General features: G+C 39.3%; 1 protein-coding gene across 1 annotated transcript in view; it reads right to left on the bottom strand.

Annotated features, from left to right (window-relative positions):
• Nucleotides 1-12,133: 12,133 nt before the first annotated feature.
• The window catches only part of trmt11 (tRNA methyltransferase 11 homolog), a 35,553-nt gene continuing 30,563 nt past the window's right edge, over nt 12,134-17,123 (bottom strand). The window contains exons 11-12 of the mRNA XM_062992127.1: nt 16,934-17,054; nt 12,134-12,311 (exon numbers count right to left, since the gene is read on the bottom strand). Coding sequence (XP_062848197.1) covers nt 12,168-12,311; nt 16,934-17,054 — 265 coding nt within the window. The 3' untranslated portion in view covers nt 12,134-12,167. The remainder of the gene's footprint in view (nt 12,312-16,933; nt 17,055-17,123) is intronic.

The following is a 17,123-nucleotide window of genomic DNA, read 5'->3' as shown; positions in this document are numbered from 1 at the left end:
ACTGCACTCGCCAAAGTGCAGGTGATAAGATGTCGGAGGGGGCATGGGTTAGCTTCGTTCTCCTCAATCAGAGCAGAGATCGGCATTGGTGGAAAGGAAGCATGACACAATCGGGCAATTGGACGCGCTAAAACGGGAGAAAATATATTTTTTATAATTTTTTACAATTTTATACAATTTTATACAATTTTATAAAAAAAAGTTTTAGCACTGAAAATAAATTTAATAATATGTATTTTACTTGCAGTATAGTGATGAGTTCCCTATAAGGTAAGATTATGGAATATTCATCCTGTCCAAGATATTGGTAGGTTTGGTGGCACTCAAAACACCGGGAGCAAGATGGGAACACAGACTTGACTGGGTGCCAATCCATCAAAGAGCAACACAAATAATCACTCACTCCCACACTTTGGGGCAATTTAGCTCAGCTAATTAACCTTCTATTGGCTTTTGGGATGAGACAGAAACCTCGGGAGAACCCATGCAAGCAGCGAGGAAATGGGCAACCTCTTTAAGATAGAGACTACAAGTTTGGATCAAACCCAGGACCTCAGGAATCATGATGCTGGGCAGTGTCCTCTCTACCAGATGTATCACTATGCCACCACTATTACAAAAAAACTTTTACTGTATTAAAAAGCTTTACTATATTAATGGAGCGGATAATCATATGTCCTACTCTAAGTATCTTACAGTAGACTAAGTTCTTAAAAACAGGAATTCCTAAACCTGGTCTTAGTTGTCTAAAGGTGCCAAACTTCTATCTTGAGCCCGAGTAAAAAAAAACTTGGAGTGCACATCTGTTCCTGTGCAGGCACTGTTTGTTTACTTGGGCCGAATTGAGGGAGAGAAGGGGAAGTCCTCATAGCTTATCCCAGCGAGCCAGATTGGGAACTTGAAACTATGCACCCTGAGAAAACTGTTCATCCAACACCAAGTGACTGGCTTTCTTTTGGCCGGCACATCTGAAGTAATCGCTCATTGCTAAACATTTGCGGAAGCAGTGGGCACAGCGAATCGAGGTGGAGAATTCTGAGGTGAAGAACTGTGAGGCCACATGTAAACTGTGGTTGGAAAAACAAAAACTGCTGACGAACTGTGAAGAGAGTTGGAATTGGAGAAGGGATTTTTGGTCTCACCCTGGCTATTTGTTCCCTTCTTCCTCTAAACATATTGGAGAGGGTGGGTGAAGGAGAAGCGTTTGTTTTCACTAGCATCTGGATTGAATAAAGCAGTCTCAGCCGGCCTGCTCAGCATGCTCAGGAGCATGTGCTTGTTGTTTTTGCCGCTTATTAGTTTTATTGGCTGTTCATGAGCACCCAATTTAAACTTCACAGCTCATTTACAAACAAAAAGGAGGTATGCAGATTAACGTCTATTAGGAGATTTTTAAGCACTTATAATAGGGAAAAGCCCAGCCACACAAATAACACTCACACAGAGGGAAGTTAACATATGTGGCTTTTAATTCACGCAAACAAGGGCTCAAGTGCAGTTGTTAAACTCAAAAGTTTCCTAACACACTTCATTTAAGCAACACAGCTATTTGGTCTGCATGTTCATTCAATTTATTCATTAATTTATCCATTCATGTTCATAAATGAATGGATCATCCTAGAAACACTGGGCAGTGGTAGCTCAGTGATTAAGGTACTGAACTAGTAAACCGAAGGTCACTGGTTCAAGCTACAATTATTGACTGTAGTCCATCTGTATCTCTACATACTTTTTTAGCCTGATTTTACCCTGTTCTTCAAAGGTCAGAAACCACACCCCCCCAACCCCCAACCCCCAGGGCCACCACAGGGTAGGTATTATTTGTGTGGTGGATCATTCTCAGCACTGCAGTGACAATGACATGGTGGTGTGTTAGTGTGTGTTGTGCTGGTATGAGTGGATAAGACACAGCAGCGCTGCTGGAGTTTTTAAACACCTCACTGTCACTGCTGGACTGAGAACAGTCCACCAACCAAAAATATCCAGCCAACAGCGCTCCATGGACAGCATTCTGTGACCACTGATAAAGGTCTAGAAGACGATCAACTCAAACAGCAGCAATAGATGAGCGATCGTCTCTGACTTTACATCTACTAGGTAGGAGTGTCTAATAGAGTGGACAGTGAGTGGACACAACTTTAACAACTGTAAGTCGCTTTGGATAAAAGTTACTGCTAAATGCTATAAATGTAAATTTCACACTGACTTACTGATATTTCTTGGTGGCAGTGGTAGCTCAGTGATTAAGGTAATAGACTAGTAATCAGAGAGTTGTTGGTTTAAGCCGCACCAACACCAAGTTGGCACTGTTGGTCCCCTGAGCAAGACCCTAAATCTCAATTGCTTGTATTGTATTAGGTACAATTGTAAGTATCCATGGATAAAAGTTACTACTAAATGTTATAAATGCAAATTCCACACAGTCTCATTGATATTTCTTGGTGGCAGTGGTAGCTCAGTGGTTAAGATAATAGACTAGTAATCAAAAGATTGTTGATTCAAGCTGCACCACCACCAAGTTGCCACTGTTGGTGCCCAAGCAAGGCCCTAAATCTCAATTGCTTGCATTGTATCAGCTACAACTGTAAGTCACTCTGTATAAAAGTTACTACTAAATGCTATTAATGTAAATTTCACTCTGTCTTATTGGTATTTCTTGGTGGCAGTGATAGCTCAGTGATTAAGGTCATACCTAGTGATCAGAGAGTTGTTGATTCAAGCTGCACCACCATCAAGTTGGCACTGTTGGGCTCTGAGCAAGGCCCTTAACCCTCAAACCCTCAATTTCAGATCAATTGGTATTTATAGATCAATGATTAAGGTCATAGACTAGTAATCAGAGGGTTGTTGGTTGAAGCCCTACTACCGCCGATTTTCCACTGTTGGTCCCCGAGCAAGGCTCTAAACCCTCAAGTGCAATGTACAATGTCACAAGGTGCCAACCCATTACATAGTGACAAACACAAGGCAAAAACACTACACAGAAAGGGTGCCAATCTAAAGCATAGACAGTTATCAAACTGTTTAACATTTATTTATTCATCTACAGTAACAGAATCCTAACCAAACTGATGCAGCTATACTTACAAAACTGTTAATCATTCATTCATCTACAGTAACTGCTTTATGGGGGGTCAGAAATGCATCCTTATCAGGAAAAACAGAAACACCCCCTGGAGAGGGTACCAATCCAATGCAGAGATACACTTATATTACCTATATCATTCATTCATCTAGAGTAACTGCTTCATTCTGATTAATGTCCCACTGGGTCAAGATCGGTCTGGGTCCTTTCTGTGTGGAGTTTGCATGTTCCCCTAGTGTCCGTGTGGGTTTCCTCTGGGAGCTCCGGTTTCCTCCCACCTGTCCATGATTGTACAACCCCTGGCAAAAATTATGGAATCACCACTCTTGAAAGATGTTCTTTCAATTGTTTAATTTTGTAGAAAAAAAATAAATCACAGACATGCCACAAAACTATCATTTCTCAAACTGTCAACCCTCTGGCATTAAGAAACAATAAAAAAAGAAACAAATATAATAGTTGTGGTCAGTCACAATTGCTTTTTTTTAGATCAAGTAGAGGAAAAAAATATGGAATCACTCAAATCTGAGGAAAAAATTATGGAATCATTAGAAAACACTGCACCATTATTACTTTGTTGCACCACCTCTGGCTTTTATAATGGTTTAAACTCTCTGAGGCATGGAGTTAACTAATGACAAACAGTATTCTTCATCAATCTGCCTTCAACTGTCTCTTATTGCTGTTGCCAGATCAGCTTTGCAGGTTGGAACCTTGTCATTGACCATTTTCTTCAATTTCCACCAGAGATTTTCAAATGGATTGAGATCCGGACTATTTGCAGGCCATGCCATTGACATTATATGTTTTCTTGAAGGAAAGTTTTCACGTCCTTTGCCCTATGGCAAGATGCATCATCATCTTGAAAAATGAAGTCATCATCACTAAACATCCTTTCAACTGATGGAATAAGAAAAGCGTCCAAAATTTCAATGTGGACTTTGGCATTTATTGAAGACCATCTCCCCTGTGTCTTTACCCGTCATGCAGGCCCATATCATCAACAACTGTGGAAATTAACATGTTTTCTTTAGGCAGTTATCTTCATAAATTTCATTGGACAGACACCAAACAAAAGTTCCAGCATCATCACCTTGCCCAATGCAGATTCGCGATTCATCACTGAAGATCACTTTTATCCAGTCACCCACAGTCCACGATTGCTTTTCTTTAGCCTACTTTAACCTTGTTCTTTTCTTTTTAGGTGTTAATGATGGCTTTTGTTTGGCTTTTCTGTATGTAAATCCCATTTCTTTTAGGTGATTTCTTACAGTTCAGTCACAGACCTTGACTCCACTTTCCGGTCACTTGTTTCTCATTTGTTTTGTTGTGCATTTTCTGTTTTCAAGACATATTGCTTTAAGTTTTCTATCTTGATGCTTTGATGTCTTACTTGGTCTACCAGTATGCTTCCCTTTTACAACCTTCCCATTTTGTTTGTACTTGGTCCAGATTTTAAACACAGCTTACTGGGAACAACCAACATCTTTTGCGACATTCCACAATGATTTATCTTCTTGAAGGAGTTTTATAATCCTCTCATTTGTTTCAACTGACATATCTTGTGTTGGAACCATGATTCATGACAATCTGCTTTGTGCAACAGCTCTCCGAGGTGTAAGCACTCTTTTTAAACTGAAGAATAATTAGCAAATCTAATCTGCTGCAGATGTTTTGTTTTTAAACTGCAAATTACAGAGTGATTCCATAATTTTTTCCTTAGATTTGAGTGATTCCATATTTTTTTCCTCTACTTGATCTAAAAAAAGCAATTGCGACTGACCACAACTATTATATTTGTTTCTTTTTTTTATTGTTTCTTAATGCCAGAAGGTTGACATTTTGAAAAATGATAGTTTTGTGGCATGTCTGTGATTTATTTTTTTTCTACAAAATTAAACAATTGACAGAACATCTTCCAAGAGTGGTGATTCCATAATTTTTGCCAGGGGTTGTATAATGAGTGTAATGTTTCTGTCATTAATGTAACCAAAGTGTGTAAAACATCTGATGATGCAATGAACTCCACAAAAAAACATTAAATGAACACAGTACATTATGGTAAATTAGTAAATGAAATAATTGCGTACAAAAATGCATGTATACAGTGTATCACAAAAGTGAGTACACCCCTCACATTTCTGCAAATATTTTATTATATCTTTTCATGGGACAACACTATAGACATAAAACTTGGATATAACTTAGAGTAGTCAGTGTACAACTTGTATAGCAGTGTAGATTTACTGTCTTCTGAAAATAACTCAACACACAGCCATTAATGTCTAAATGGCTGGCAACATAAGTGAGTACACCCCACAGTGAACATGTCCAAATTGTGCCCAAAGTGTCAATATTTTGTGTGACCACCATTATTATCCAGCACTGCCTTAACCCTCCTGGGCATGGAATTCACCAGAGCTGCACAGGTTGCTACTGGAATCCTCTTCCACTCCTCCATGATGACATCACGGAGCTGGTGGATGTTAGACACCTTGAACTCCTCCACCTTCCACTTGAGGATGCGCCACAGGTGCTCAATTGGGTTTAGTCCATCACCTTTACCTTCAGCTTCCTCAGCAAGGCAGTTGTCATCTTGGAGGTTGTGTTTGGGGTCGTTATCGTGTTGGAAAACTGCCATGAGGCCCAGTTTTCGAAGGGAGGGGATCATGCTCTGTTTTAGAATGTCACAGTACATGTTGGAATTCATGTTTCCCTCAATGAACTGCAGCTCCCCAGTGCCAGCAACACTCATGCAGCCCAAGACCATGATGCTACCACCACCATGCTTGACTGTAGGCAAGATACAGTTGTCTTGGTACTTCTCACCAGGGCGCCGCCACACATGCTGGACACCATCTGAGCCAAACAAGTTTATCTTGGTCTCGTCAGACCACAGGGCATTCCAGTAATCCATGTTCTTGGACTGCTTGTCTTCAGCAAACTGTTTGCGGGCTTTCTTGTGCGTCAGCTTCCTTCTGGGATGACGACCATGCAGACCGAGTTGATGCAGTGTGCGGCGTATGGTCTGAGCACTGACAGGCTGACCTCCCACGTCTTCAACCTCTGCAGCAATGCTGGCAGCACTCATGTGTCTATTTTTTAAAGCCAACCTCTGGATATGACGCCGAACACGTGGACTCAACTTCTTTGGTCGACCCTGGCGAAGCCTGTTCCGAGTGGAACCTGTCCTGGAAAACCGCTGTATGACCTTGGCCACCATGCTGTAGCTCAGTTTCAGGGTGTTAGCAATCTTCTTATAGCCCAGGCCATCTTTGTGGAGAGCAACAATTCTATTTCTCACATCCTCAGAGAGTTCTTTGCCATGAGGTGCCATGTTGAATATCCAGTGGCCAGTATGAGAGAATTGTACCCAAAACACCAAATTTAACAGCCCTGCTCCCCATTTACACCTGGGACCTTGACACATGACACCAGGGAGGGACAACGACACATTTGGGCACAATTTGGACATGTTCACTGTGGGGTGTACTCACTTATGTTGCCAGCTATTTAGACATTAATGGCTGTGTGTTGAGTTATTTTCAGAAGACAGTAAATCTACACTGCTATACAAGCTGTACACTGACTACTCTAAGTTATATCCAAGTTTCATGTCTATAGTGTTGTCCCATGAAAAGATATAATGAAATATTTGCAGAAATGTGAGGGGTGTACTCACTTTTGTGATACACTGTACATACAAAGTTCAACACACTGGAAGTTTGTATAGGCTGAAGCTGATAAGCTTGCAAGCTACATTTGCCAACTGTTGGTTGCAGCTACACCAGCTGTTTAGTAAGCCAGCTCAAAAACCAAACAAGCAAACCAAACTAACAAAACAAAATATTTAGTTTTTCTTTTGCGACCTCCCAAATCACTCCTGACAATCTGTAATCCACCAAAGACCAAATACTACCAAATACTACACATTATGACAAGCAACTGTTATGAATACCTTATTTATTTTTTATTTGGAAATCTGCAACTCCAACAAAATGTAAACTCTACCACAAGTTCAGAACATGAATAACATGATGGGTTCATTTCCTTAAGAACACTGATTTTTTTATGCCATGCAAAAAGAATTGTCACATACTGTACTCACTGGGTATATATAGGTCACTATTCAATTACATGATCCTGTTGATAGTGGAAATCACCTGTTATTCTGCACAAAATGTATGCAAAGCTGATGCAAACAAAAGTGCAGCAACTTGACATTTTACTCTTTTGAAATGTTCCCTTCTTTCTTCTACATTTTTCTATCATTGAGTATTTCTACATTTTAATATGCACATTTTGATTACATTAAAGAAATTTTTTTTTTTTTTGGCATTTTTTCTCCCAATTTTCCTCCCAATCTAGTCGTATCCAATTACTTGATTGCATTACGCTTCCGCTTCACTGATGCTGATCTCCACTGCTGATTGAGGAAAGCGAGACTGACACACGCCCCCTCCGACACTTGTGCAGTAGCCGACTGCATTGTTTCACCTGCGCAAGGCGAGTTCATATGTGGATCAGCTTTTGTGTACGGAACCTGATCAACGCCACACCCTGATCAACGCATTATTCCTCGACTCCCAAATCACTCCTGACAATCTGTAATCCACCAAAGACCAAATACTACACATTAGGCCAAGCAACTGTTATGAAAACCTTATGTATTTTTGATTTGGAAATCTGCAACTCCAACGAAATTCAAACTCTACCACAAAGGAAATGTATTTCATGACTGGTTCATTTCCTTAAGAACACTCTGATTTTCCATTCAAGAAGAATTGTCACATACTGTACCCACTGGGTAGGTCACAAATTACATGATCCTGTTGATAGTGGAAATCACCTGTAATTCTGCACAAAATGTGTGCAAAGCTTGACATGACATTTCACATTTTACAGCAACTTCACATTTTACTCCTTCAATACAATTTATTTTGTTCTCTGTAATTACTTTGATCATGAGCTACAGTATTTACCACTTCATTTTGATGGAACACTGAATGCTCTGAATAGCTTACCTGCACTTTTACCTGTGAGCTGGAATAGGTGTGTGTAAAATGTTCTTTTTACTTGGTGCCTTTAATTGCTGAAGCAACTCTGTTTGCTTTATTTCCTTCTTTTGAATGTGTAGTTTGTGCTTCTGAGTGGAACTGTAGACCCTTGTTTTAGAAGTTCCTCTGACAAAAATTATAATCTTTTGTCATTTAACTACATTTTAACTACATCTTGTGTTTTTTACCCTGAGGTGGTTCTGACGGAGACCTGTTTACCCACCTGAGGTTGAAGCCAGCAAGTCGAGACTGCCAAGCCAACAATACTGCTCCTGCTAGATATGATGGGAACCTGGTGTGTTTGCACCAAAAATGCAACCAAACTCACTACAGACTTATCACAGACTGGACTGAATAATGAAGAACTCCAATTGCTTGTTTATTGTTTTTGCTAATTACTTTTAGTTTAAATCGATGATTTACGTAAATCTAATTCGTTTAAATTATTCTCCAGGCCACCCAAGGAAGATGGCTCCCTGCTAAGTCTGGTTCCTCTCAATGTTTCTTCCTGTAATTTAGTTTTTTTCTTGTCACCACTGCCCTCGGCTTGCTCAACAAGGGTTTTAGGTCTGTCGGTCCTGGATTCTGTTTGTTTGTTTATTTGGATTTTAACGTCATGTTTTACACTGTGGTTACATTCATGACAGGAACGGTAGTTACTCATTACACAAGATTCATCAGTTCACAAGGTTATATCAAACACAGTCCTGGACAATTTAGTATCTCAAATTCACCTCACTTGCATGTCTTTGGACTGTGGGAGAAAATCGCAGCTCCCGGAGGAAACCCACACAGACACGCGGAGAACATGCAAATTCCACACAGAAAGGACCCGGACCGCCCCACATGGGGATCGAACCCAGGACCTTCTTGCTGTGAGGCGACAGTGCTACCCACTGAGCCACCGTGCTGCCTTCCTTGATTCTGTGAAGTTGCTTAAAGACAATGTTTATTGTTATAGGCACTATAAAAATACATTTAATTTGACTTGAATTTGACTAGATGTGAAAAACTGCTCACAATTGTAATCCTGGGCAAACTGTGGCTTCATTCATAAATAATATTATTTATGGTTACAGTATAATCCCTTATTATTAGGGGTCACAATCAAGGACCTGGTCTGCATACCAGACTTGACAGATTATTTAATGTGGGCTTGGGACCAGTGCGGAAAGCACTTCTCTCAATGGCGGGGATGTTTCTCCCATTCTCCGTGACACTAGCCAATCACGTTCATGCAAATGCCTGACACTTTCACACTTCTATCCATATATATGGATACTACCCACTACTGCTGAGATCCGTTTGAATATTTTAAATGTAGAAATGCCCAAGCTAACCTTGTAAATTCCATAAACATGCAAAAACCTTCAGCATGATCATGGAGTTAACAAGAATAGCTACATTTAAATACACTGATCAGCCATAACATTAAAACCACCTCCTTGTTTCTACACTCACTGTCTATTTTATCAGCTCCACTTACCATATGAAAGCACTTTGCAGTTCTACAATTACTGACTGTAGTCCATCTATTTCTCTACATACTTTTTTTTAACCTTTCATCCTGTTCTTTAATGGTCAGGACCCTCACAGAGTAGGTATTATTTAGGTGGTGGATCATTCTCAGCACTGCAGTGACACTAACATGGTGGTGGTGTGTTAGTGTGTGTTGTGCTGGTACTCACTGTCCACTTTATTAGATACTCCTACCTAGTTGGTCCACCTTGTAGATGTAAAGTCAGAGACGATCGCTCATCTATTGCTGCTGTTTGAGTCGGCCATCTTCTAGACCTTCATCAGTGGTCACAGGATGCTGCCTACAGGGCGCTGTTGGCTGGATGTTTTTGAATGGTGGACTATGCTCAGTCCAGCAGTGACAGTTAAGCGTTTAAAAACTCCATCAGCATTGCTGTGTCTTATCCACTCATACCAGCACAACACACACTAACACACCACCACCATGTCATTGTCACTGCAGTGCTGAGAATGAGTCCTGACCATTGAAGAACAACATAAAAGGGGGCTAAACAAAGCATGCAGAGAAACAGATGGACTACAGTCATTAATTGTAGAACTACAAAGTGCTTCTATATGGTAATTGGAGCTGATAAAATGAACAGTGAGTGTAGAAACAAGGAGGTGGCTTTAATGTTATGGCTGATCAGTGTATACACTATTTGATTCAGTTAAACAAACATTTAATTTTCAGCTTTATCTAAACAGTGTGCAACAGGCATAAAAAAACAAAACAAGTTTTACTGAATCTACATACTACCATTACAAATAATGACTTTTGTACTTGAAAACAAGCTCATCCGCTTAAAAGGAACAACAAATAATGAAAAAAAAAAAACAAGAAAAATAGGTTGACTTTAAAGACAGTTGGAAAGTACAATCTGTAATACACACACACACACACACACACACACACACACACACACACACACACACACACACACACACACACACACACAAAATTAGTTCTCTCTGAAGAGAATCTTGCAGCAACTCTTGGATAAGCATCTGTTTGTTTTATTAAATTAAATTTATGTCTAACTAGAGTCGCACAAAGGCTTCACTTAATGTTCATGAATCCAATTTATGTTGAGGATAAATTTCCCAGATGATTTTCTTGGAATTAAAATCAAGAGAGATTCATTAATCAGGTGTTTAAACTGAGTTTATACAACAGGAAACAGTAGTCCATCATCCTCCCCTGATGTACAGTAGGTGAAACTGCTGCTACATCATCTCTAATGTCTTTAAATCACAGGGATTACGGCAATCCTCTTCAGAGTTTATCTAAATACTCGATGATAATGAAGCAATAAATACTGTGAGATCTTGGGGCTTGCATTTACGCTGAGTAAGAGAGGAAAGACAGCACAAACCAAGCAGCTTTTATAATTTTAATTGTAATTACATTTTAAAATAATGTAAAAGTAAAGATAAAAACTGAAGTAAAAGTAAAATAGAAGTTGAGGATTGTATTAAATCAGTATGTTGCATACATGGAATTACACCCATCAACCATATCACTAAAATCACCTCACTGTCCACTTTATCAGCTCCACTTATTATATAGAAGCACTTTGTAGTTTTACAATTACTGACTGTAGTCCATCTGTTCTCTATGGACAGTGAGTGTAGAAACACTCCAATTACATGATTTGTATTTCCGTCTCTACTGCTGACCGAACATGGCAGTAACTTGCATGCTTGGTTCCCAAAACTGGTGGAAACGTGGCCGGTTCTCAAAAAAAAACACCAAGGTTTGAGTTATTTTGGTGGAAAAGCGCTAAGAGAGTAACACACTGATCTCTATTATCCCCAGTCTCATTGTGCAGGCAGCATTGACCCCCTTTCATGCTGTTCTTCAATGGTCAGGACTCTCCCAGGACAACACAGAGTAGGTATTATTTAGGTGGTGGGTCATTCTCAGCACTGCAGTGACAATGACATGGTGGTGGTGTGTTAGTGTGTGTTGTGCTGGTATGAGTGGATAAGTCACAGCAGCGCTGATGGAGTTTTAAACACCTGTCACTGCTGGACTGAGAAAAGTCCACCAACCAAAAATATCTTGCCAACAGCGCCATGTGGGCAGCATCCTGTGACCACTGATGAAGGTCTAGAATATGACCAGCTCGAACAGCAGCAATAGATGAGTGATCGTCTATGATCTACAAGGTGGACCAACTAAGTAGGAGTGCCTAATAGAGTGGACACGGTATTTAAAAACTCCAGAAGCGCTGCTGTGTCTGATCCACTCATACCAGCATAACACACAGTAACACACCACCACCATGTCAGTATCACTGCAGTGCTGAAAATGATCCAACACCCAAATATTACCTGCTCTGTGGTGGTCCTGTGGTTGTCCTGACCATTAAAGAACAGCATGAAAGGGGGCTAACAAAGCATGCAGAGAAACAGATGGACTACAGTCAGTAATTGTAGAACTACAAAGTGCTTCTATATGGTAAGTGGAGCTGATAAAATGGACAGGACCTTAGTTTTGTTACTCATTCTCCTGTGTGTGGCGTGGTCCCGTCATTAGATTTTCCATTTTTCTTGGTGATGCCACAGAAGTACTTGTCTCTAAATGAGTTATGGCCCTGGTACGGCGTGAAGCGTGGGTCTGCTAAATGCGCAAGTGTATCGGACTCCTGCAACGGAAAAAAGACAAACAAAAAGCTGGATGAATGTTCCTGTCACGACTATATTTAAGCAACAATATTAATGTACAAATGTTTTAATGTATTATTTTATTACTTAATATTTTATCTTAATATTGGGTCACTCAATTTTGGCGTACTGTTAGCTACTTTGCCCGACTAGAAGTACTTCATGGATTTATCGTGTTTTTTTGTAAGAAGCAGCTGCTAGATGTTCCACACGCAAGGCTGTTATTCGAGACCGTTTTATTGTAGGTAATCAAATAACTGTCCAGAAATGATTTAAAATGAAACTGTTACTCTAAACCTTTGCACGAGCTGGATGGGTTAAGTAAGATGCTCGTTGTTTTTAATGGCAGATCAAATTGTTCCAAATATGTTTGCAGTTGAGTTTACATCTAGCATGTGATCCATTTCTAAATCCATTTTTCTTATTCTGCAATGAGGTCTGGTCAATGCCCTGAAGAGCCATAAATTTGTAATTCGTAATAAATATTTTCAATTAAAAAAACTGGCAGTGCACTTTCTGGTTTTATTTAGTGTAGCTTTGTCACTCAGTGATAGATTTACTTTTTAAATATTTTTGTAACTGCTTTTTAAATATGACTTCTGATTTACTAAAGTTTGGACACCAAGTGACAGCTGGTTTTAAGCCTAATTTTCTCACCAAACCAGGTGCACATGAGCCTTGGTGTTGATGGAAGTGGTTCCCAGGTTTCTCATTAAACCCACAGATTTATGTTACTTTATAAGCATATCTGGCAACCTTGCTCATGAACTACATGAAAAATCATAAATATATACAGCATGATTAACAGAGTTCTACACTCAACCACAAGAAAATGGGTTTAACACTTTACTAAGACTCTCATCCATCCACCTGCCATGCCAGATTTCATATTATTTCACAAGGGGTCATAATGTTTAATGTTAGGTATTATAACAATGTCACGTTACCATTACCAGTAGTTGTCATAAATGCTCTTATAATTTTTTTTGCCTCATTCTAATAAGCTGTTATAGGGCTGGGTGATATGACAAAAAAAACCCTCATATCTCAGATATGCTTTTGAAAAGTAGCGATATACAGTATGATGCAATATAATGTAAACTTATCAAAGTACAATGACAGGCCACTGCCATTTTACTTCAAATAAATTCACTTTACTTCATTTAATATCTGATAATGCTTTGCTATCATTGCAAAATGAGAGCGCACTGTAAACAGCAGCACCGCGACCCAGATCAAGCGCACAGCAGCATAAAATCATAACCGCTGCTTACCTGAGCTTCTCTTCTTCAAATTGAGACCAAATCTATATCTGTGTTGTACCATTAGGGATATAATTCACTTTCTTGTAAATGTTTTTCTTCATGTTTCCAAATATTTCCAGAATATAAATATCTATATCCAACAGATAATTTATTCTCTCTGCTTTCACGGTAAAAAAGCTGAAACTGGTAATTGGTTAACTAAGCTGTCACTTACACCTCTACAACCAATAAAGAGAGAGTTTTTCATTGCCAGCTCACCCGAATTTACACACATTGGAGAAATGCAAAAAAAATGAGAATATCTTGCTTTGGATTAGAGGAACAACTGAAATTCTGCCCACAATCTGAATTCGGAAGCTCTGATTGGTTTATACATCTGTTTTTTATGTGCACTGATCCATGGAGTTGTTTACACATGACACCATAATAAAATAGAATGAGAAAATGAATGAATCTTTACAATAGATAAAAAGCACGGCTCCCTGATTCGATTCCAGTGAATAAATCGTTTGAAAAGAGTCGTTCTCTGACTTGTTTTTATCGCTTATGCGCGAAAGAAAGTGTGCTGGACAGTGCTTTTGTCCTCAGTTTTAAACGTTCTCAAATGGTAACCTGTGTATCCTACACATGCTTGATATAATGAATATGGTCATTTTCAGTATTGTGTAAAAAGTAACATCAAATATATAGATTTTTTCAATATACCACCCAGACCTAAGCTGTTGTAACATTACAAATGGCAGCTGTCATAAGAATTCCAGATAATGGTAATATAACACGGTTATAATACCTGACATCGGTTGTAATGATCACTCATGGCGGAGAGCATATGACCTTTGGCATGACAGGTTTATGACAAAAAGGCCAAGATTAGTGCTACCAACAAATGCATTATAAGGTAATGCTAATTTTGGCAGGGTAACATTTTCCTAAGTGTAAAACAGCCATAGCAGTTCCATCCACATTATTTTAAAAAGTGACTTTCATTTCTTAACATTATCTTCATTGATGAATCTGCAATCTACATTTAGTCCTGAGCTTTGTATGGTTTAATGGTTAATTATTTCACAATTCCTCCTCAATTACAGTCTCAACAATTAATTCCCTTGTTAGGTACTTAGCTGAGCTACCTTTAGTATATTATAGTCAGTTTTTGTTTTTAAGGTAACATAAAATGAGCCAAAATAAATAACATTGCTGAAAAGTAGGCATTATAAGCTTTTATGACACACTACCACTGCTTAATTGCGATTTCCTCCTGGACAAAGAGAAATGAAAGTGTGGATATCAGAAATGACATCATACTTTAGTATCTGTGCTTGCTTTGGCTGATATTCATGCTGCTTGAGTCTTTTTTAAACAAACTTCAGTGTTTTTAAACAACTTGACAGCACAAGTGTAGATCTGATGTGGAGAATAACAGATACAGAGTTTCCATTTCTCCATCGGCTCTACGTGTGAACATACACCGATCAGCCATAACATTAAAACCACCTCCTTGTTTCTACACACATTGTCTATTTTATCAGCTCCACTTACCATATAGAAGCACTTTGTAGTTCTACAATTACTGACTGTAGTCCATCTATTTCTCTGCATGCTTTGTTAGCCCCCTTTCATGCTGTTCTTCAATGGTCAGGACCCCCACACGACCACTACAGAGCAGGTATTATTTGGGTGGTGGATCATTCTCAGCACTGCAATGACAATGACATGGTCGTGTTGTGTTAGTGTGTGCTGTGCTGGCATGAGTGGATCAGACACAGCAATGCTGCTGGAGTTTTTGATTACCTCACTGTCACTGCTGGACTGAGAATGGTCCACCAACCAAAAAACATCAAGCCAACAGCACCCGGTGGGCAGCGTCCTGTGACCACTGATGAAGGTCCAGAAGGTGACCAACTCATACAGCAGCAATAGATGAGCGATCGTCGCTGACTTTACATCTACAAGGTGGACCAGCTAGGTAGGAGTGTCTAATGAAGTGGACAGTGAGTGGACATGACATTTTAAAACTCCAGCAGCACTGCTGGGTGTGATCCACTCATACCAGCACAGTCAGTGTCACTGCAGTACTGAGAATGATCCACCACCTAAATAATACCTGCTCTGATCCTGTGGGGGTCCTGACCATTGAAGAACAGGGTGAAAGCCGGCTAAAAAGGTATGTAGAGAAAAAGATGGACTACAGTCAGTAATTGTAGAACTACAAAGTGCTTCTATATGGTAAGTGGAGCTGATAAAATGGACAGTATGTGTAGAAACAATGTTACGGTTGATCATTGCATTAAGAGCCATGACCTGTTAACATTTTAAAAAACCCATTGCTACAAACTCTTACTTACAGTTTCTTTGTGTAAATGTATGCACATTGTAATGCCATTTTAAAGTCTATTTAAACACAATTACATCTCAGTGTTTTATAGAGTTCAAAATACATTTCCCCATTGTGTACAGTACAGGAAAACAAGTATTAAACTTTTGTTTTTGTCATAGTATTACCTAATATTCTCATTTGCACATACACATATTTCCTGCCTGTCCATATGTCCAAATAAAGCATTGCACTTTTAATACTTTGTCGGCTGAACTACTTTGTATATATCTATACAAATATATCTTTGTATATATTCTATTTCCTAAGAAGAACGCACTAAATCTTGTTGTACTTGTACACTGACAACAAAGTTTTTTGTAAATATTTCTGCCATAAGGTATTTCAGCACTGTTGTTATAAGTGAGACACAAGCTGTGTATGTAAAGTACTGATATGCTTTGCCTGTATCATGTACAGTTGGTTATACTTTCATGAAAAATAACAAGTGCCATAAAAATTAAATATTTACATCTAAAAACTACAGACCCTCAATCAACCCTGGGCAAAACTATTCTTGGCTGAGAACTGTGGTCAAGATCACATGAAAGCAATCAGGCTCTACTGAAAATGAGAGTACAAACAGCAGCAGCAGCATAAGCTATGAAATGTGACACTTACAAGCTCATGCATTCCAGGTTTGATCCATGAGTAGCCCAGACACATGCCAGTCTGCACAAATAAAATAGCACTGCTTTGTGTGGGACTGATTCGAACGTGCCTTTATGGGAACAATTTAGGGTTTTGAAGTGAAGCGCTTGTCAAATCTAAAGATGGATTATTTTCCATACAGCATCTGTGATTAAGTCATTAGTGTGTAAAGTATAAAAAGTCAGTCAACCACAGCCAGATGGTGAGATTTTTTTTGCTGAGTGTTAGCACTACTTTTAACCAACATGCTCTAAACATAGACTGTTTTTTTAAAATAAAATCCCACTTCACGCATATGTGTGTACCCACACACCTCTGTCTCCTTGCTTTTCTCCATGGTGATGAGTCTGCGAGATGTGTGGCTGGACAGGATCTGTTCACAGTTGCTGATGAGGATAAGGCAGGGGTGTAATGGCACCATCTCTTCACAGTACCTGCAAGTCATATGTGTAGGCATGTATGAGGTCATACTGACTAAGTGGTCAGAAAACAAGACGCAATGC

The sequence above is a fragment of the Trichomycterus rosablanca genome, chromosome 3 (assembly GCF_030014385.1).
Source record: "Trichomycterus rosablanca isolate fTriRos1 chromosome 3, fTriRos1.hap1, whole genome shotgun sequence".
In the NCBI taxonomy this organism is placed as follows: domain Eukaryota; kingdom Metazoa; phylum Chordata; class Actinopteri; order Siluriformes; family Trichomycteridae; genus Trichomycterus; species Trichomycterus rosablanca.
This window is presented reverse-complemented; position numbering and strand designations above follow the sequence as displayed.